The sequence below is a fragment of the Aulonocara sp. 'chitande type north' Nkhata Bay genome, linkage group LG15 (assembly GCF_057382095.1).
Source record: "Aulonocara sp. 'chitande type north' Nkhata Bay isolate Kocher_YH1m ecotype deep benthic linkage group LG15, A_spYH_male_GT1.1, whole genome shotgun sequence".
NCBI classification, from domain to species: domain Eukaryota; kingdom Metazoa; phylum Chordata; class Actinopteri; order Cichliformes; family Cichlidae; genus Aulonocara; species Aulonocara sp. 'chitande type north' Nkhata Bay.
The window spans coordinates 27,749,745-27,771,601 of record NC_141358.1 but is presented as its reverse complement, the minus strand read 5'-3'; the positions used below and the strand labels follow the sequence as shown (position 1 = coordinate 27,771,601).

The 21,857-nt window shown below is 44.7% G+C and overlaps 1 protein-coding gene across 3 annotated transcripts; it reads left to right on the top strand.

The window, feature by feature from the left end:
• The first annotated feature begins 5,759 nt into the window (after positions 1-5,759).
• On the top strand, positions 5,760-21,661 carry LOC147313291 (neuroglobin-like). 3 transcript variants are annotated; one of them, XM_086265361.1, is made up of 5 exons: positions 5,760-6,286; positions 7,125-7,232; positions 7,838-7,958; positions 15,399-15,489; positions 21,424-21,661. In XM_086265361.1, the coding sequence occupies exons 1-5, from the start codon at positions 6,120-6,122 to the stop codon at positions 21,594-21,596; spliced, it is 660 nt and encodes a 219-aa protein (XP_086121487.1). In that variant the 5' UTR covers positions 5,760-6,119; the 3' UTR covers positions 21,597-21,661. The 3 variants fall into 3 exon arrangements, with proteins under 3 accessions (XP_086121487.1, XP_086121486.1, XP_086121488.1); XM_086265360.1 differs by having other exon boundaries at positions 7,838-7,982; XM_086265362.1 differs by having other exon boundaries at positions 15,399-15,479; positions 21,424-21,624.
• Positions 21,662-21,857: the final 196 nt, after the last annotated feature.

The window sequence follows — 21,857 nt, the reverse complement described above, 5'->3', positions numbered from 1 at the left end:
TAAGTGATCACATCTTTATCGTGTTAATAGCAGTTCACTTAGAGTTCAAATATAGCAATAAGCAATTTCTATTTTCTTTATTGTATATTTTCTTTTTCAGAATTAAGGTTGCAGAAGAAGAACTTCAGAATGTTATCAAGGAATGTCAAAAGGTATGCCTTATGATATAATTGGTGGTTCAATTTGCATTTTTGTAAATTCATAAATGAACAGTTCAACCAAAAATGTAAATTCTCTAATCAATTGCTCACTCTTAAGTTTTTATAAACCTGTATGAATTTCTTTTGAACAAAATAATGTTGATAACCAAACAGTTGCTGGTCCCCATTGACATAGTATGGACATAGTATGAAATAACAACACTATGGAAGTCAGTAGGGACAAGAAACTGGTTATCAACATTCTTGAAAATATCTTCTTTTGTGTTCAACAGAACAAAGAAATAGGTTTAGAACAACTTGAGGGTGATGATTACCAAAATAACGTTTTATTCCTTTTATCTTATCATCCATTTTATCTTTTCCCTTAGCATTTAATTACCTCAGTTATACCAAATAATAAATGCTTGATTCATATTAATATTAATAAATGATCTTATTGGTCTCTTTTTAAGGTTGGTGTTGGAATACAAACATTTTGTGTTAACTGTAATGAAAACAATTTTAATGCATAAATCTAAATTGAATTTATTCTGAATATTGGACTATAGATTTGTCGAAATAAGTACACAATAGTTAGTTGAATTTTCAAGTCAAGAAATGAAATCAAAAAGATCATTACATTTCTAGACATTATTTTTTTAAGAATATTCATGAATTAGTGCATTGAACAAGAAAAAATAAAACAAGTAATCATTGTTCTAATTATGATTTTTACGGTAATTTCTACTTTCTACTGCAATCATATATTCTTACAGAATTTATCATGAAAGAAAGCACTAAGCATTCATTTTGACAGCCAAAGCTAACTTAAATTTTGGCAAGACTGAATGGACATGTCAAATAGTGCACAATTAGTGAATGAGACCAATTTCAAATGTCTGCTGTAATGTTAAAAAAAGAGACGCATAAATACAGTAGAGAGAAGACGGTTACAGGGCAGATCTCACCGATATAGACATAAATGCGTCTATGAGTCCACTAGGTTAATGCTCTTACACTGAAGATTTGTTTACAGGACCCATAATTCTCTCTCTCGCTTCTCTTTTCAAGGAAATCCCAGACACCCTTCCAGAAGACAGAACTCTGCTGATGACTAATGATGAAGAGTGCACTGCAGGTCCTGTTCAGATAGAGGTCCCAGTGGATTCAGATCAAACTAAAGAGCAAAATCAACTACTACTTCTGGCACTTAAGCTCAAACACAGTTTGACCAATGACTGTCTTGAAGATATCATGAAAATCCTTAATGTTGTTGGTGGCAGTGATTCAGCATGCAGGACAAAATATTCATTTTACAAAGCTTTTGATGATACAAAAGACATCATGAAAATCTGTTATGTGTGTGAACAGTGCAGTAATATAATGTCAGCTGAACTGGACCAAGTTCATTGTGTTCAATGCAACAGCACCTATGACAAAGCAAGTAGGTTTACCAATAACTTTTTCATATACCTCTCCTTGGAAGATCAACTCAAAAATCTCTTGAGAATGCCAGGAATTACAGATGAATTAATAGGGAGGCAAACAGAAACATCTACTTCTCTCAGTGACATTTGTGATGGTTTTTTGTATCAGAAAGCTTTAAGTGGTTCAGAAACGGCCCTTCAAACCCTCAGCTTAACATTTAGCTGTGATGGTGTGCCAGTTTTTAAAAAGTCCCCTTGTAGTATTTGGCCCTTTTTTTTTGCACCATTAATGAATTGCCATTGAAAACAAGACAGGATAATGTACTCCTTTGTGGACTATGGTTCGGGGATGAGAAGCCTCACATGAGAAGTTTCTTAAAACCTTTCATTGATGAGTGTGTGGACCTACAGGACAGTGGTTTCACATGGGAAGATGACAAAGGCGTTTCTGTCAATACAAAAGTAATCCCTTTAATTCTAATGAGTGACTCAGTTGCCAGACCTCTGATCCAAAATTTTAAACAGTTTAATGGTGAATATGAATGCTCCTACTGCCTTCATGAAGGAAAGGTAGTTGAAAAAGGCAGAGGATTCACTCGTGTATATCCTTTTCAGAAGGACGTTCAGCTCCGCAATCAGGAACAAACTAATGAATTTGTAGAAGCTGCGCTACAGTCTGGTAAAGCTGCTTTGGGTGTTAAAGGGCCAAGTATGTTGTGTAGACTTCCCAGTTTTGATATTATCGAAGGGTCTGTCCCAGACTATATGCATTTAGTACTTCTGGGTGTTGAAAGAACTGTAACAGGGCTGTGGTTAAACAGTGAAAACCATGAAAAGCACTGGTATATAGGTAGGTCTACAAAACTGTTAGATGAAATGCTTTTAAAGATTAAACCGCCATGTTATGTACCTCGTGTGCCAAGGTCTGTCACATATATGTGGAATATGTGGCTCTTTTATAATAGCTTACCTGTACTAAAAGGTGTATTGCCAGAACCACTACTGAATCACTGGTCTAAACTAGTCAAGGGAGTATCCCTTCTGTTGGGCGAAAATATAACTAGAGAGCAGATTACTGAGTCTGAGGCACTTCTAACAGATTTTGTGAAAGACATGGAGGTATTCTATGGGGAAGCTAATCTGTCTTATAATGTCCATCTTTGCCTCCATTTACCAAGAAGTGTAGTTAACTGGGGGCCTTTGTGGGCTCATTCCGCCTTTATGTTTGAGTCTTACAATGCTAAACTACTAGACATGATCAAAAGCACTCAAGGGGTTGCGCTACAGATTGTAAAAATGTTCTGGCTACAGAAGGCCTTACCATTTTATGGCCAGACTTTACTGAAAGATGCCTCAAATGAATGCAAGGAGATATTTGAATCTCTAACAAGACCTAAACAGTTAAAAGATGTAACTCGCACACATGGTATCACTGCACTTAATCATCCTAAAGTGCGATTAATTAGGAGGGATGACTATATGGCACTGAGTCGTTATGGGGTACAAAGGAGCAGAGTAAAGTACTTTCAACGAATCATTACAAATGGCGAGGTGTTTCACTCAGAAGATTACAGTTGTGTACTCAAACGTAATTCATTCGCTGTTATGTTGAATGATGATGATCAAAATTTCTTTAACATTAAACGATTTGTAATATGTCAAAATGAAAGTGGAGAGACGTGTTATGCCATTGGAAGATTCTATGAACGAGCAAAGCATAGTCTCTGTGCCTCAAATCCAAGTTATTGTGAACCAGTATCAAAACGTCTTGGGCATCTGACAGGTATTCTTGCTGCAAAGATCAAATGCAAATGTCTGATCATTCACACTGAAAAACTAAAAGTCAATTACATTTTAGAAGCATTAATCAGTGTGAATTCCTTAAATAAGGTTAAACACGAGAAAACATGATTTTCTTCAGTGCCATGTGGTATTTTTCTGAAGTGATTTTAAACCAGTTCATAAAAAAACCCATACATAATTAAACATTAAATGGCAAAACGTCAGATATATATTACATTAAGTCATTAAGTGCTATATTATATTGCATCATTACAGGAACACTCCCTCAGAGTTAATACGTTGAGTCTGACCATTTTGGAATCCATACAGTTGATTTGTATGGTGATAACACTTTTAACATAGCTTAGCATACATCATTGAATCCAAGGGGACCGTGAGCATCGCGTTGAAAAATGACCAAAGACTTAATGGTCAAACTCAACTTTTTAACTCTGAGGGAGATGGAGAATGAGCCTATTTCCAAAAAAAGTGGACTGTTTCTTTAAGTACTATATTGTATATATTTTCAAAAACTAAAGTGTACATAGCAGTTGTTGTATTTTGTGTACTGTATCAATGACAAATAATTTCAAAGTCAAGTGAATGCTAATATTGTGTAATGTGAAATACTGAATAAATAACCTAATTCTTGCTAGACCTTTGACTCTGTTTTGTTTGAATCCAACTGTTTTTGCAGATGTGATTAGATGCAGATGTTGTTACTTTTATTATTATTATTGCACTAAATACATTTTAACCTCCTAAGACCCGAACTCTTCCACGACATGCATTTTTAATTTCTCTTTGATATTTAGGCATATTGGGACCCGATGAATGTAAAAACAAAGAATTACCAGATTTATTTTTTTTACCTTATTTTTGTTTTTAAGAAAAATAAGAGCCACATATGAGGATATTTGTTTAAAATTTTGATAGAACAATAGCAGTATAATGTCTTCGTAAGTGGATATTAGGCCCTTGTAGAGCAAAATTGAGTATTTTGGTCTAAATAACCCAAAATGTGATGTCCACATATGTGGACGCCAGGTCCTAGGAGGTTAAATAAGGGATACTTTGAAATATATTCTACTGAAAGGTTGGAAATCTATTTTCTTGAACGCAAATATCTTTTGAAATGTATTTTGGTTTGAAAGAAATATATTTTCAATTTCAAAAATATATTTTTTGGAGCATCACAAATACAAAATATATTTACCATATATTTGAAATATATTTTGGTCAGGAAAAAAGTATTTTTTTTACCGTATGGGAGGTCTTGAATAATCAGGCCCCATCTTATCTTAATGACCTTATAGTACCATATCACCCCATTAGAGCACTTCGCTCTCACACTGTAGTTTTACTTTTTGTTACTAGTATTAGTAACAAAAAGAATTTAAAAGTAGAATGTGAGGCAGAGCCTTCAGTTTTCAGGCCCCTCTTCTGTGGAAGCAGCTTCCTGTTTGGATTCAGGAGACAGACACTATCTCTACTTTCAAGATTAGGCTTCAAACTTTCCTTTTTTCTAAAGCATATAGTTAGGGGTGGATTAGGTGACCTGAATCCTTCCTTAGTTATGCTGCAGTAGGTGTAGGCTGCTGGGGGATTCCAATGATGCACTGGGTGTTACTTCTTCACTCACTATGTGTCAACAGAACTCTCTGCACTGAATCATATTTGTTATTAATCTCGGGTTCGCTTCCATAGCATGTCTTACTCCTGTCTTCCTCCCCCTGGCCCTCCCCTGAGACTGGCTCTGCTGTAGGCTTCTTCCTGTTAAAAAGGAGTTTTCCTTCTCGCTGTTGCCAAAGTGCTTCCTCATAGTGGGTCATATGATTGTTGGGTTATCTCTGTATGTATTATTGTACGGTCTACCTCACCACCTTGAGGCGACTGTTGTGATTTGGTGCTGTATGAACAAAATTAAACTGAATAATAATTTTCTAATTTTTGGGAAACAAACCAAAACAGTTGGAGAGTGTCTGACCTCACTGAATGTAAGCTGATCTGGGATCTGTGCACTGGAGCAATAGCTGTGAGTGAACCTGGACCAGCACACTCAGAATCAGGCTGGAAGAGAAGAGACCTCTAAAGACCTGCTGAGGACAGACCAGGGTGAGAGGAACCTGCATCCCAGTGCTTTAACCTGTGACCATAGCTAAGGGGAACATACACAGTCTTCATGGTTCTGACATGCTATCATGTGATCATACATGTGACCCCAGGTTTAAATGCTGCACAGAAACACATGTGATGATGGTGACAGTCGTCATACCATCAGTTGTGAGGACAGCTGATGACGTGACAGTTTATCAGACTTTGCTCGCTATGTGCTCAGAGGTTTTCTGCTGCAGCTCACTTCCTATTCTCTGCTTGCACACAGGAAGCTAAAGTCGCCTTAAAAAGCTGTTGTTGTTGTTGTGAGCTGATGATCGTCAGGCAGCTGATGATGACAAGCATGAGACTGTGAAGTTGGGCTGGGATCAGATTATCAGTTCTTCGGTTTGGACTGAGGAGCTGTCACATTCTTACCTGTGCAGGTGATCGGTGTGTCAGCGCATTCGGGTGATACTAAACATTATTAAAACAGGAGCGCTGTGTGTGCATGTGTCCCTGTGAGTGTGTGTGTGTTTCTTTTGAACTTTATCTGATAGAAACAAGCTCAGATCTGAAGACGCGCGCTTCGTGAGTGCGGAAGTGAGCGCAGTCAGTACCAGCTGTGCGTCGCGCTGTGTGCGGCGGTTCTGGTGTACTGTCGGTGATTTTCTAGATGGGTTGCTCCCTCTCAGCGGAGGCTCCGGACCGGCGGCCGGAGCAGGAGGAGGAAGAGGATGCGTTGCCGGTGAGTCTGAGCGCGGAGAGCCGGGAGGCGATCAGGAGCAGTTGGAGGGAGATCCAGGAGGACATCAGCAGGGTGGGCGTCATCATGTTCGTCAGGTGAGTTCACGCGCGCTCCGCCGTCCTCTGTACCGTCACGCAGGTAGACGTTATGAAGAAGTGTTACGTCAGAGCAGGTATCCTTAACTACCGGTCATAAAGCCGTGTTGAGTTTGTTTAAGGGCGAGGGTCTCTCAGCTCGCAGATCTGATGTCCCACCAGCCCACAGGCACGGCTGTGACGTCAATTCTGCGTAAATCGACGTTCAGTCAGAAAACAGTGGCGATTATCGTTTAGATGATCAGATTATTGTAAAAACTGCGGGCAAGGTTTGATTGACAGCTCATCACCAAACAGCGGGCATGCGCAGGTCTGAAAGACTTTCTGGTTCTGATGCAGGTGAGTGCCTCAGAGTCAGAGGTCATGTGTCAAAAGTCACGGGAGATCATGTTCTGCTTTCTGGAGTCTGAGAAAACTGTGCAGACGAACCCTGACAGGAAGTGGGCTGGAGCTGGTTTGGTTGCTGTGCCTGAGTTCGCAGAGGGTGGAGGTCCTCCTCTCCTCTGCAAGATGGAGCAGGGCCAGGCAGAGCCACAGTGTTTGGGCTCAGGAGTGCTGTTTACCTGCAGACTGATGTTACTGATGTTCATGCAAAGCAGGTGCAGCGAGCCGCTCTGCAGTCTCAGCCGCTCTCTGTGGTTTGTGCACAGCTGTCTGTTTTCGCCTTGTGTTTGTGTGTGCAAGTTCACCCCAGCCCTCAGCACAGCACAGAGGACCGTGGGTAATGAGGACGTGACCTTTCTGCAGCTGCAGGTTCACTGACTGCCCTTTGTTAGCTTATCAGACATCAGAGCAGCGCTCACACCAACCGTTTAACTCCACCCCCACCCTCTTCCAGGCTGTTTGAGACTCACCCGGAGTGCAAAGACGCCTTCTTCACCTTCAGAGACCTGAATGATGTGAACACCCTGAGGGCGAGCAAAGAGCTGAAAGCCCACGGCCTCAGGTTACACACACATACACACACACACGCACACACTTTAAGTGAGAGCTGAGCAGTGTAACTGTGAGTGGGGGGACCAAGCAGAAACAGGGACAAATGTGCTAACAGCTGATCAGCTGATTTCACAAATGACATAAAACATTAGTCAAATGAGGCGTTAAACATAAATACCACCTCTGTTGGACTTATAAATAAAGTTCTTTTGAAGCCAGGAAGGATGTGAGGGTGGTGCTAATCTAATGTCATACACAATAACAAGAAGCAGATGTTGTTATCAGTCATAATGACTTGCGTCCATTTTTATCTCTGAAACTGAAACACTTTGTTAAACTGTGTGGGAGAGGAAATATAAAACTGTACTCTCACCCCTTGCTGTAACATTTTGTATGAGGGCTGCAATGAGGGCTCAAGATATATTTATTATTGCCTCTGATCAGAATTATTGCAATCATACAGAAGCATGAAATTAACCTTTCATTTCATTAAAACACAGCCCAGAGGGCCGGTTAGCTGACAGCTAGCAGCAAAAGCTGCCTGTGACTCCTGCAGGGTCTCTGGTTTTAGCAGAGCCTCCTGCTGACTGGTTTTCTCCTCTGCTCTCTCTGCAGGATCATGTACATCATCGAGAAGACGGTCGCCAGGATCGACCAGGACGACCGTCTGGACCAGCTGATCCTGGATCTGGGCAGGAAGCATTACCAGTACAAAGCCCTGCCAAAATACTATGATGTCAGTGTGAAGCTGAACACAGTGGTGGGGATTTGTTTCCACTCAGCTGTGACATTAGTTCAGTCCACACTGGTCATCCTCAGCCGAGCCTGCTCACACACGTCTGGCAATTCTTCTCAATTTTCTGAGCTTTAGGCAGATTGAAAGCTATAGGAGGGTTGTAGAAGAGCTGGAGGAGGATTGTAGGAGGGTTTTAGAAGAGCTGGAGGAGGGTTGTAGGACAGCTGTAGGTGGACTGTAGGACGGCTGTACTAGGATTAGGGATGGGTATCGTTTAGGTTTTATCCGATACCGGTGCCAAACCGGTACTTTTGAAATGGTACCGGTGCTTAAACGGTGCTTGAACCGGTGCTTAAAGAATGGAGAACACAAACTTTGTCCAAAAACCTCTTATGTTTTTATTTTTAGCAGTCTCTTTTTTTCTGCAAAATGATAACCAAGTTAGCCTTTTCTGTTGATACAACATACCTCCTTTGGTTGGAACCGGTGCTTAAACAATGGAAAACACAAACTTTGTCCTAAAACCTCTCAAGTTTAGCTGTTCTTTTTTGTAAAAAGATAACAATGTTAGCCTTTTCTGCAGCTATAGGGCATACAGTGGCTTGCAAAAGTATTCGGCCCCTTTGAACCTTTCCACATTTTGTCACATTACAGCCACAAACATGAATAAATTTTATTGGAATTCCACGTGAAAGACCGATACAAAGTGGTGTACACGTGAGAAGTGGAATGAAAAATCATACATGATTCCAAACATTTTTTACAAATAAATAACTGAAAAGTGGGGTGTGCGTAATTATTCAGCCCCCTGAATCAATACTTTGTAGAACCACCTTTTGCTGCAATTACAGCTGCCAGTCTTTTAGGGTATGTCTCTACCAGCTTTGCACATCTAGAGACTGAAATCCTTGCCCATTCTTCTTTGCAAAACAGCTCCAGCTCAGTCAGATTAGATGGACAGTGTTTGTGAACGGCAGTTTTCAGATCTTGCCACAGATTCTCAATTGGATTTAGATCTGGACTTTGACTGGGCCATTCTAACACATGGATATGTTTTGTTTTAAACCATTCCATTGTTGCCCTGGCTTTATGTTTAGGGTTGTTGTCCTGCTGGAAGGTGAACCTCCGCCCCAGTCTCAAGTCTTTTGCAGACTCCTAGGTTTTCTTCCAAAATTGCCCTGTATTTCGCTCCATCCATCTTCCCATCAACTCTGACCAGCTTCCCTGTCCCTGCTGAAGAGAAGCACCCCCAGAGCATGATGCTGCCACCACCATATTTGACAGTGTGGATGGTGTGTTCAGAGTGATGTGCAGTGTTAGTTTTCTTCCACACATAGCGTTTTGCATTTTGGCCAAAAAGTTCCATTTTGGTCTCATCTGACCAGAGCACCTTCTTCCACATGTTTGCTGTGTCCCCCACATGGCTTGTGGCAAACTGCAAACGGGACTTCTTATGGTTTTTTGTTAACAATGGCTTTCTTCTTGCCACTCTTCCATAAAGGCCAACTTTGTGCAGTGCAATAATAGTTTTCCTATGGACAGATTCCCCCACCTGAGCTGTAGATCTCTGCAGCTCGTCCAGAGTCACCATGGGCCTTGGCTTCTCAATAACTTTATCCTTGACCTGTCTGGTGTGTTCTTTGGACTTCATGGTGTTGTTGCTCCCTCTTAGACAACCTCTGAGGCCGTCACAGAGCAGCTGTATTTGTACTGACATTAGATTACACACAGGTGCACTCTATTTAGTCATTAGCACTCATCAGGCAATGTCTATGGGCAACTGACTGCACTCAGACCAAAGGGGGCTGAATAATTACGCACACCCCACTTTTCAGTTATTTATTTGTAAAAAATGTTTGGAATCATGTATGATTTTCGTTCCACTTCTCACGTGTACACCACTTTGTATCGGTCTTTCACATGGAATTCCAATAAAATTGATTTATGTTTGTGGCTGTAATGTGACAAAATGTGGAAAAGTTCAAGGTTGCCGAATACTTTTGCAAGCCATATGGTATCACTCTATCAAACAAGAAGACAGCCGCATGCAACTACGACGGTGTTTGCTAGTTCACATTACATGCATTAATTTAATAACGTGGTTAGTCTACTCAACGTAAATTACACGCAAACAACATTAAGCCACTCACCCAGAGAAGAACGGCTGCTGTGCCATCATCATCTGTCATCATTTCTGCTACACTGGCAGGGCTAGGGGCCAGGATTCTCCTCTTCGGGTTCTTGGGGGATGTTGCTAACTCCGGGTCCGATAACAGGCACCAAACCCGCAGTAGATGTGCTCGGTGTGAGGTCTTGCAGCAAGCTATCAAATACGGTGCATTTCTCGGCTTTTAAAAAAATGCTATGCGTTGCCAGGTGTTTCATCAGATTCGAGGCATTACATCCTTTGCACAGTATCACCTTAAAGCACTTGTTGCAGGCTGCTGAGTTTGCATCTTTTGCTGTGAAGTACAGCAAGACTTTTGACTGCTTCGCCTTGGACATTATTAATCTGTAGCTCTGCTCTAAAAGAACGTACGTACCTGGGCCCGCCTACTATCCTTGGAAAGCTAAAATGATTGGCTAGAATCCAAAGTGTATGACATCTCAAGAAAAAAAAAAAGCACTGAAATGCGCTGCTTTTCAGTCTGGTTACTACTGTTTATGTCAGAACCGGTGCCATAATGGCACCAGATACCGGTAGCCATCCCTAACTAGGACTGTAGGAGGGTTGTAGAAGAGCTGTAGTAGGGTTGTAGGACTGTTGTATTGGAGATTATGTATCGGAATTTAAGGAGCAGGACCACGCCTCCAAACACGCTCCTTCCGTATAGGTTTCCCCAGTTCTGCAAGCTGATCATTCTCGTTTACGTGCAAACAGGGTCCATTCTTGGCGGTTTCCTTTAAACACAGCTTTCTCACAGGAGTAACATAATTTTACTCACCCTTCCATTCGCTACAATTGTCCTCTTGTCTGTCAGCGCATTAGATGAACAACTACTCAAGCTCTTCGTCCATCGCTTTTCCTCCGGCAATCCAAGAAACACACCGAACGCCACGGCTCAAGACCGAATGCTGATGATCCTCTAGCAGTTTTCTCGCCACCCGACATATGGACTGCCACGTCGATCCATCCAGTCTTCATATCTCGGCTAAATTCAGTTATGAGGTAACGCCAGTTCTATATTCCTCCGTAGCAAATTCAGTACAGAGTTGCCAGGTTCCCAGCCTCTTCCCTCCTTCACAAAATTCTGCACGTAACCTCAGCACCGAGTTGCCAGGTTCCTTTATCCTCATTCGCAAAAGCAGCAGCAAGCAGCAGAGTTGCCAGTACTCCACCCCTCCGTAGTGAATGCAGCATGCTTTGGCACCGAGTTGCCAGGTTCCCAGCCCCTCATCCCTGCTTCGCAAAATTCTGCAGCAAACCTTGGCACCGGGTTGCTAGGCTCTTAGTCACTCATCCCTCCTTCGCAAATTCTGCTGTTAACCTCAGCACCGAGTTGCCAGGTTTCCAGCCTCTCATCCCTCCTTGGCTAAACTCTGCAGCATACGTTCACTCATCCTTCCTCTGCTAAACTCTGCAGCAAGCGTCGGCACCGAGTTGTCAGGTTTCCAGCCACTCATCTCTCCTTCGCAAAATTCTGTAGCAAACCTTGGCACTGGGTTGCCAGGCTCCTTTATCCCTCATTCGCAAAAGAAACAGCAAGCTTTTCTGCCATCGGGTTGCCAGTTCTCAGTGTAGACAAAATTAATTAATTAATGAATTTAATTAAACGGCCCCGGGTTGCCAGGTTTTCCTTCATCACCATTAGCAATGCAGCATCTAGCTTTCCAACTAATGAACTGCCAGTTTCTCTGCATCCATCATGGCAAAAAGCAGCATTAATCCTTCTAGCCCCGATACCAAGTTCTCAATTCTCATTTGCAAAATAGCCAGTTTCTTTGCATGGGGAAAAAAAAGGCACTGAGTTGCCAGGTTTGTCCTTTAACCCTTATTTACAAAAGCAGCCGCAAGCCTTCTACCAACGCCTTGCTGGTTTCCTTTGCCGGTCCTTCCCTCATATCCAATCGCACCAGCAAACTTTTCTATGAATGAGTCACCAGTTTCCCTTTCCCGTAACCCATATTGGCAAAATGCAGCAGCATGCTTTTGGCACCGGGATGCCAGGTTCTCTTCCTCTATCACTCCTATGCAAATACAGTAGCAAGCTTTGGCACCGAGATGCCAGCCTCTCTCCCTCTCTCCCTCCTATCCTAATACAGTAGCAAGCTTTGGCACCGGGATGTCAGCTTCTCTTCCTCTATCCCTCCTATGCAAACACATTAGCAAGCTTTGGCACCGGGATGCCAGCTTCTTATCCTCTATCCCTCCTATGAAAATACAGTAGCAAGATAAAGAAGAACCAGGCGCCGAGTTGCCTGGTTCTTCTTTATCCCTCACTCGCATACTCAGGAGCAAACTTTCTAATACAGAGTTGCCAGTTTCACTGCATTAATCCTTCTACCACTGGGACGCCAGCTTCTCCACATCTAGCCCTTATATGCTAAGCAGCAGATGTTCCTTTCAGCACCAAAACGCCAGGTTCGCTGTCTCTATTCCTCATTTGCAAATGCAGAAAACGTTCTTTGCACCGAGATGCCAGGTTCTGTTCCCTAAGTAGCTTACCTTTCCGTTACTGGATTGGCAGCTTCCGCCATCAATCACTCGCAAAAAACCCAAAACATTCCTTTCACCAGGATGCCAGTTTCTCTCTTTACATCCAGTCTTCCACAAGATGTAGCAGCAAACTGTTCCGGCACAGAGAACCATCTGTCATCTTTCCTGCCTTTGCAAAGCACTGATGAACCTTCGTGGCACTGGGATGCCAGATTCTTTCCTCTATCGCCCCTTTTAAGACATCCAAACTGTGCCATGCGCATAATTCTTCATGACATCCCTTTACTTCTCACGTGCTTTCGCAAGCATTATCTAGCATCCACCCTCGACACAATCATTCAAGACTATGTCTAAACAGCTCATCATCTCCCACGAAGTTCAGTGGACTCGCCCTCTGCTCTCTGACAATTTTGGGAGTTATTATTATAGAAGACGACTTTCCTCTAATCAGTCATTCAATTCATCAACCCTTCCCAAGCTGCCGCTTTCACTTCTGTTCATTTCAGAAATAAGCACAGTAGTTATCACTACCTTATCTGACGTAATTAACCAGCTAAGCACCCCCTCTCCATCTTCTGCTTGTCCGAGCTGATCCACTCCACTCCATGGAATCTTTGACTACCTTATCGAGAGCTGTTCAGCTTTGCTAGCCTGCTACCAGTTATTTTCCTCTTCTTTGGGTGGTGAGGCCACTCGGCGTTCGCTCTCCCTACACTTGCCTCTGTCCTGTTCTCCTTCTCTCACCCAAACCGGTCACGGCAGTTGTCTGCCCCTCCCTGAGCCTAGATCTGCCAGAGGTTTCTTCCTGTTAAAAGGAAGTTTTTCCTTCCCACCATCGCCAAAGCGCTTGCTCAGAGGGGGTCATACAATTGTTGGGTTTTTCCTCCAGACATCATTGTAGGGTCTCGAGGCATCTGTCACCATGGTTCGGTGGCATATAAATAAGTTGAATTGAAAATCTAATTATTCTCGCTGAGGTCGTCGACCCTCGTAATGCACAGTTGTTACCATTTTCAGGGGATGCCTTCTTTGGGGATCTGCCAGGCCCAGGAACCATCGCCAGTCCCCTTTGAGACCTTCCACAAACTGCAGCTCAATTCATGTCAAAGCATTCACTTTTACCTACTAAAACGCTGTCAAACCTAAAATGAGGACGTAGGCCCAGCTAGTGAATTGGAGATTATGTATCGGAATTTCCGGAGTAGGACCACGCCTCCAAACATGCTCCTTCCAGCTGTCATCTATATAGGTTCCCCCAGTTCTGCAAGCTGATCATTCTCGTTTACGTGCCCCACCCTCCCTCCCTCCTTGTTCTCCATTCTTTAACTTCTTCACTTCTATTTAGTACATGGGGATCTGCCAGGCCCGGGAACCATCGCCCGTCCCCTTTGAGGCCTTCCCCAACTGCAGCTCAATTCATGTCAAAGCATGACATGAATTGAGCTAGTGAATGATGGTAGTAGAATAGCTGTATAATAGCTCATCACTCATCCAACTGACTTCTTCAGTCTCAGCTGACTCCAGGTTTCCCCAATCTTATAAACAGTACATTGCATGATGACTGAAACCAGCCCACTGAAGGAACAATGGGCCTGGAGGTCAGTTCCTTAATCTTAATTATGCAAATTCTCATGAGAATTGATCAACAACCACTGACCAAAACCCACTGATCAAAGCCCACTGATCAATGGCCATGAGTACCATTCACAGAGAGTTGGGGAATGGCTGCAATCACTGCATTGTAAGATGGCGAAAGATGTACCCTTAGGCACCCTCCTCGATTCAGAGATGGTTTTTCCCTTTTCACGTAAATGGCCTCCTTGACACCGCACTCAACCAGCGTTCCTCCTTGTCCAAGATGTGTACCTCCTCATCATTGAAAAAGTGTCCACTGGCCTGTAGGTGTAAATAGACTGCAGAGTCCTGGCCTGACGAGGTAGCTCTTCTGTGTTGTGCCATCCGCTTCACCAGAGGTTGTTTGGTTTTCCCGATGTATAAATCCTGGCAATCCTCCTGGCACTTAATAGTGTACACCATGTTACTCTGTCTGTGTTGGGGGACCCAATCCTTGGGGTGGACCAATTTATGGCACAGCGTGTTTTGGGTTTTAAAAGCCACAGAGATCCGGTGTTTAGAAAAAATGCATCTCAACTGCTCCGATACTCCTGACACATACGGGATTACTGCGGGTTTTCACTTAGGCAGCAGTTGTCCTTCTCTCCTGGATCGGCTGGAGCTTTCTTTTGGCGCCTTCCCAGCTTTGACAAAAGTCCAGCTGGGATAACCACATTTACTCAGGACCTTCTTGATGTGCTTTTCTTCAGCTTCCCTGGCTGCTGTGTCTGTGGTGATGGTGTTCGCTCTGTGTTGTTCGCTCAGTGTTGTAAAGATTAAGGAACTGACCTCCCAGGCCATTGTTCCTTCAGTGGGCTGGTTTCATTTATTATGCAATGTACTGTTTATAAGATTGGGGAAACCTGCAATCAGCGGAGACACTTGGATGAGTGACGAAATGTTTCTTCCACAAAATGCTACATCCAGATGAATAGAATCAACTTTTGGAGGGTTGTAGGACAGTTGTAGGAGGACTGTAGGACTTTTCTAAGATGGCTCTAGGAGAGTTGTAAGAAGGTTGTAGGAGGGCTCGGGTGGAGAAAGGCCTTTTTTTTCTGGTTTATTTTGTCACGCTCTGTGGAAGCACCAAACTGCTCTACTCTTAACTCCACCCACCCAGAGCTGCATGTGTGTGCTCATCAAAAAAAAAACTTTCTCTGTCTGTCCAGCTCATGGGGGAAGAGTTCATCCACGCAATCCATCCGGTCCTGCAGGAGCGCTGGACTTCAGACCTGGAGGAGGCCTGGAAGGTAAACAGAGGTGACTTTTACAGATTCTTCAGAGCAAGCAGAGAAAAGTTAACCTCATCATACAGATGATGATTAAACATGCAATTTATTGCTTCAAGAACCTGAACATATAAACAACCAGAGGAGAAACAGATGTGATCTCTGCTGAAGCCTGAAGCTGACGGTGGCCTAAAAAAAACTGCAAATCAGAATGAAGAGCCTGTTTTCTTTTCATTGGCCAACTTCTGAAAGCCTGTAGAGGGGCTGTCTGTATCTGTCATGAAAGAAGAGAAAGACATTTTAAATAGGGCAGGCTTTACATTCAGTCCACAGTGTTCTCAGTCAGGCTCTGGACTTGTTCTGTCCAGTTCCTTTTCAGTCGATTCACTTGGTACAACACATAATTATGGGATATCATGCCCTCGCGTGTCCTGGCTGAAGAAACCTTTATTCACGCCTTTAAGGCAGATGAAGTGTGATGACACGCGCATGGCCCCCGCCTGCACATGTAGCCGCTGTCATCACAGTCATCCCTCAGTTCTTACGCTCTTCACCTCGCTGAGAACACCTCTGCTGAGTTGGGCTAGCTAGCTGCTGCTAGTTAGCTCCGTTGTCTGCCGACTTGAACTTAGCTTAACTGCCCCTGTTGATGTTAGCCTCCACCGCGCAGTTGGTGTGTAGGCTGCCCGCAGAGTGCTAATTTCAAGTTTTTCCTGTGCAGCGTTTCGCTTTGCGTTTTGGAATGGACTCCAAACCGAAGTGAGCAAAGCAGAAATCTTCTGTCCGCCCCTGTCCTCAGGGATGCGCTTTCTCTTTGCACGACAGCGACCAGCACGATGCCTGCCGTGTCTGCCTGGGGATTGTCCATGCTAGGAGAGCGTTGACGGAGCCCGAAGCCTGTGCGTTTTGCCGCCAGCTCCAGCGCTCGACCCAGGAAAGACGGGTGACGTTTGTGGAAAAAGTGCTGGGACGCTCGGCTGTCGCACGGCATGACCATCTCCTTTCCGAGTCTGGAGCCCCGGCTTCGTCCGAGTCCGAAGACGAGGATTTTCCGGTCGACGTCCCCGCAATTAGCTGGGCTGACCACATGGAATATGTTGACGGGTTAGCCGATGACGAGCCGGAACCATGCAGGAGCGCTGACGGGCTTCAGCCTGGGTTGAAGCCCACCAGTGCTCCCCAGGAAGACGATGACGTGCTGGACATCGGCCTGGACATCCATGGATTGTCGGAGGATGAGCAGGAGAGCTTATTGTCGGCCCAATGTGCCGCCACTGCTGCGCCGGTGGGCCACGATGACACCTCTCTTTTCTCCCTGTTTCGCCGTGCTGCTGAGAAGCTGCAGCTGGACTGGCCCTCTCCTCCGCCAGCTCAGAAGCCGTTGCGGTTCGCGGGGTTTTTCCTCCCAACGGAGCCCGCAACGGCCAAAAACTGCCTTCCCATGTTCCCAGACTTTCTCTGCGAGCTAACAGCATCATGGGACAAACCTCTGTCTACCCACGTCACTGTGCCCGGCTATGGACAGTACATGGAATTGGACGGCGCCGAGGGGGCTGGCTTAGCTAACCCACCCCCTATGGAGCCGTCTCTGGCTGCTTATCTGGCCCCATCCCATAACGATGGTTTCGGCGGCCCTGCAACTCTGCCGTACAAGCACTGCAGATTCTCTGCTTCGCAGCTGGAGAAGATTTATCGGGCTCAGGCTGGCACTGCTCGCGCCATGAGCTCCGTCACCATGCTCCAGACAATGTGCCTGGCAGAGCTCGGATCGCTGGTTCCTGATGACAGCCCGCTGGCACCTCTTCTTAACGAGGTCAGAGTCACAACAGATTACATCCTCCGTGCGTCTCGCTGTGCAGCGCTCTCCCTGAGCAGAGGGATGGCTTCGGCAGTAGTGTCACAGAGGCACCTGTGGCTGACCCTCTCTGACGTCCCGGATAGGGACAGAGCTGTATATCCGGACGCACCAGTGTCTGCGGCTGGGTTATTTGGACATTCACTTGAAGCCATTCAGGCTAGATTCAATCTGAGGAAGAAGCAGACGGAAGCTCTGCGCAACATCATCCCCAGACGTCAGCCCAAGCCCGCAGCTAGCTCTCACAGGCCCGCCGCTCCTCTGCTGACTGGCAAGAGTCACTGCTGAAGTGGGTGTGCTGCCAGCGAGAGCACATCCTCCAGCCCGAGCTCCACGCCAGTCGGCCTGGAGCAAAGGCCCACCCTCGGGCCCCCAATGGGACCCGACGCCCAGGAGGAAGAAGCCTCAGCCCTCCTAGCTGTGGTTTCGAGTGGAGAAGGGGTCCAGCAGCAGGGAGACGCTGCTTTTACCCCTCTGTTGCCGCCCAAGAGGTGCCGCTTAAGTTTTGTTCAGGTTGTCAGCCCCAGAAGGCGCTGCACTTTCCTAACACTGTCTCCCAAGCACAAAACCCCTGCACACAAAATGCCTCAGGTAACTCCCTGTTCAGGTGTGTTAAATGTTCAGGTGACCACATCGAGTGTTCCCGCTGTTTTTCATTGTTGTGCCCCAGAAAAGGTGCCTCCAACAAAATGTATGAATGTACATGTTTCCATGTTACAATCAATAAAGAGTGTTGTTTATTCTCAAACAATCACAAATGCTCAGCCTGCAGGCAGAATGAGCCAGGTCATGCAGGTGATGCAGTCCCCTGCAGACACACTGGGGGGCGACAACGCCCCGCCGACGGTGCTGCAGGTCAGCCGGCTGGCTGCTCACTTCCGTCAGTGGCGCGCTTGCGCCCCCTCTCTACAACCGTGGGTTCTGCGAACCGTTGCCATGGGTTACCGTTGCAGTTCCGGGTCAAGCCACCTCGTTTCCAAAGAGTCGTAAACACGACTGTCAACACCGAGGCGGCCATGATACTCAGAGAGGAAATAAAGGCGCTATTGCAGAAAAGAGCGATACGAGTGGTCCCCGCTTCGGAGACAGACAAAGGTTGGTACAGCCGTTATTTTGTTGTTCCGAAAAAAAGGGGGAGGGCTTCATCTGTGCCCACAGCTGTTAGGAGGGAATGTCTGCTTCTTACCCTCCGAACCCGTACATGGCAGTAGCAGTGGACTTTCACAGGGCTGCGCATTTATCTGGTTATTAGAATTGTCGGTCACTTTTCTAATACAAAAACTGTAGCTTCTCCCACTGAAGGACTTCAAATCGGCTCCAGCTCTTCTCTCAGCCCGCGGTACTTCTCTCTGTTTGACATCACCGTTAGGTGGAATTGCCACACTCATCACAGTGGTGATGAATGTGGCAATTCCAGGAAACAGTTGCACTCTTATGTGTCTCTCTGCAACGTCCTCCCCCCACTCCTCCCCCTGTCTGCTCTCAGACCACCGAAAAACAAAGAAACAGCAAGAAATGAATTAAGCAGAAAAAATTAACAAAGCAAAGTTTAATCTTTAATCTGTTGTTACCTGTTGTCCACCTGGCCCTTAATTACTAGCATTTAAACGTTATGAAAAAGGGAAATACATTTCATCATTTACTCTGGAGAAATAGTTTACTGCTTTATAAGAAAGCTCTCCGTGAAGCTAGAACATCTTGCTATTCATCACTGATTGAAGAAAATAAGAACAACCCTAGATTTTTCTTAGGCACTGTAGCCAGGCTGACAAACAGTCAGAGCACTGTTGAGCCAACCATTCCTTCTCACAAGCCAACCAGTCGCTGCAGATGGTCGCCCCTCCCCGAACCTGGTTCTGCTGTTGGTTTGTTCCTGTTAAAAGGAAGTTTTTCCTTTTCACTGTCACCAAAATGCTTGCTCATAGGGGGTCATATGACTGTAAGGTCTAACTTAAAATATAAAGCACCTTGAGGTGACTGCTGTTGTGATTTGGCGCTGTATAATTAAAATTAAATTAGTCTTTTCTTTGCCACAGGACCTTAGCCCTGATGTTCTATGTTTTAGCTCTACTTTTTGGCTTGTTGTGCTGAACTGTCTCCGGGTCACCTTTGTGCTGCCTGCAAAGATGGATAGAGCAGTGATAACATCACCATGCTGGCAACAAAGACAGCCTGGCTGTGACGAGCTTCCTCTGATCTGACCTCTGCTTTCTGAGAAAATGAAAGAAACTCGTGGAAATAAAGAAACAGAAAATTAACTGTTAATATTCCAGAGAGTTTTGCATAAATGAAGATGTCAGTTTGTTGGAATGACTTCAGCTGATGATTGGACTGTAAATATCAGCAGCAGGTTTAACGCTGTCCTCTCAAACCTGCTGTAAAAGGACCTGGGGTCCGTTCTTCATACCTCGCTAAGTAAGTTAGCTGGATTTGATTGTTGACGATTTCGCGTGATCTTGGATCGTTCGGTTCTCCGAAGCTCATCCGGGACTTGCTGTCATAGCAATAGATCCGTAAGCGTAAACCTGCTTGGGAGCAGGCTTACTTTATGTATACAAGATTAGATCGCGGCCACTCAGGTATGTCCGCTTCATTTATACGAAAGCAACAGCGATATTTTACCACTGTTTGTCCATAAATAAATATTATCAATGTAACTAAAGATAATGCAGTACTTGATCCTTTTATTGATTTCATACAGATACATACAGGTCATTTCCTAAAAAAAGGGAAATGTACTATTATTCATTCCATTCCATGTATTTGATTATTTCAGATGCAATTCATATTTTAGAGTAGTAATGGTAAATTACGTCGTGTAATCAAGATGAGAGACCACGGCTATAAAAGCGAAGGTGGATTTGGGAAGTCTGTCGCAGCCATGTCCTGTCCGTATACGCGAGCCACCCATTGCGGAAGGTGCAAGATTGATAAGGAGAGTTTTCAGAACTCAGCGTATATTGCGGGATAGACAGGATCCTTTAGCTCAGCGCCACAGTGTGCTCATAGAGAGATATCGATTTTCCCGTGAGGGTATTATTTACTTAACCAACTTGTTGACGAGGGGGTGCAGGACCACCACCTGTCTTTTTTTGCTCTGCCCTTTTCTTGGTTGCTGTTATAAACAAACGAACAGATTATGTCAGGGTCTCTTTTCAAGAGACTAAAAGCAATATAAGTGATAAATATTACCATTCTGTAGAATATTCTTATATTTCACTTTTACTTGTTCACATGTTCTAGTGGGTCCTGTTGTGGCTCTAATGTGATAGAGGATATAATGTAATATAATATAATATAATATGATATAATGTGATATAATATGATAAATTTACCCTACTGCCTACTGGTGTTGGCCAGAGGGGCCGATGGCGCGATATGGCAGCCTGGCTTCTGTCAGTCTGCCGCAGGGCAGCTGTGGCTACAACCGTAGCTTGCCTCCACCAGTGTGTGTGAATGTGAGAGTGAATGAATAGTGGCATTGTAAAGCGCTTTGGGTGCCTTGAAAAGCGCTATATGAATCCAATCCATTATTATTATTATTATTATTATTAAATTACTTACGAGTTTAATTTGTCAGCAACTTTCTGCCAGCCCTCTCTCCTTGCTTTTGCAGCCTTTGCAGTGTTCCCTTGCATTTTAATTAAACTCTGAAACTCCTGAAATCCCTCAATCAAGAGTTCTTGCTCTGCTGCCGAAAAATACTGAGCGCGCTCCTTCGACATTTTCGCCGACCAATCAAAGGGTTGCCGATCAATGTTTCTACTATCGATGCGTAGCCCCTGTTAAGCCACCCAATGATCTCACATTACTTCATCCAGCTATACTAATCGTCAACAACAGGTGTGTTCGGAGAACCGGAATAGCGAGGTCAAAGTTGGCGCGATGATTTGATCTTGGATGTGTCATTTGATCTTGGATGTAGTAAGCGAGGTACGAAGAACGGACCCCAGGCTCATGTTTGAATGTTTATCTGCAGTCCTGTTTACCTCATTTACCTGCACAGTTCAGCTTGCTTGGGCCTGCAGACTCATGCTGCCCCCTGCTGGTCATCGACCAAACCCTGCCGTCTGTGTTGACCCTTTTTTACGACTCTTCTCTTTCCTGCAGACTCTGTTCCTGTACATCACTCGCACCATGAAGAAAGGCTACCAGCAGGCCCAGAGGAGCCACAGCAGCAGCTGAGAGCAGCTCGTCCCATCACGTGGCTTCAGCAGCTCAGGACGGAGTCTTTAAATGACAAGATGTGTAGTGAAAATGTTGTTTTCAGCTCTCATGTGTAACTGTATGAATGTTTAACAGCGCTGAGCTGTGGGCTTTTATTTTGAAAGTGAATAAACATCATGTGACGAGGAGATCTTTTATGCCCCTGTTTGTACACGATCTGAGTATGAGCGGAGTCACATGTTGGGATGAAGCTCCTCCTGCGATGTCACGTCCTCTGGGCATGATCACCTTTGACCTCAGCCACACATCGAGCACAGGCCGTCTAAGGTTCTGGTTTTTATTTTCATTTAAATTTTCACAGCATCGAAAAACCACAG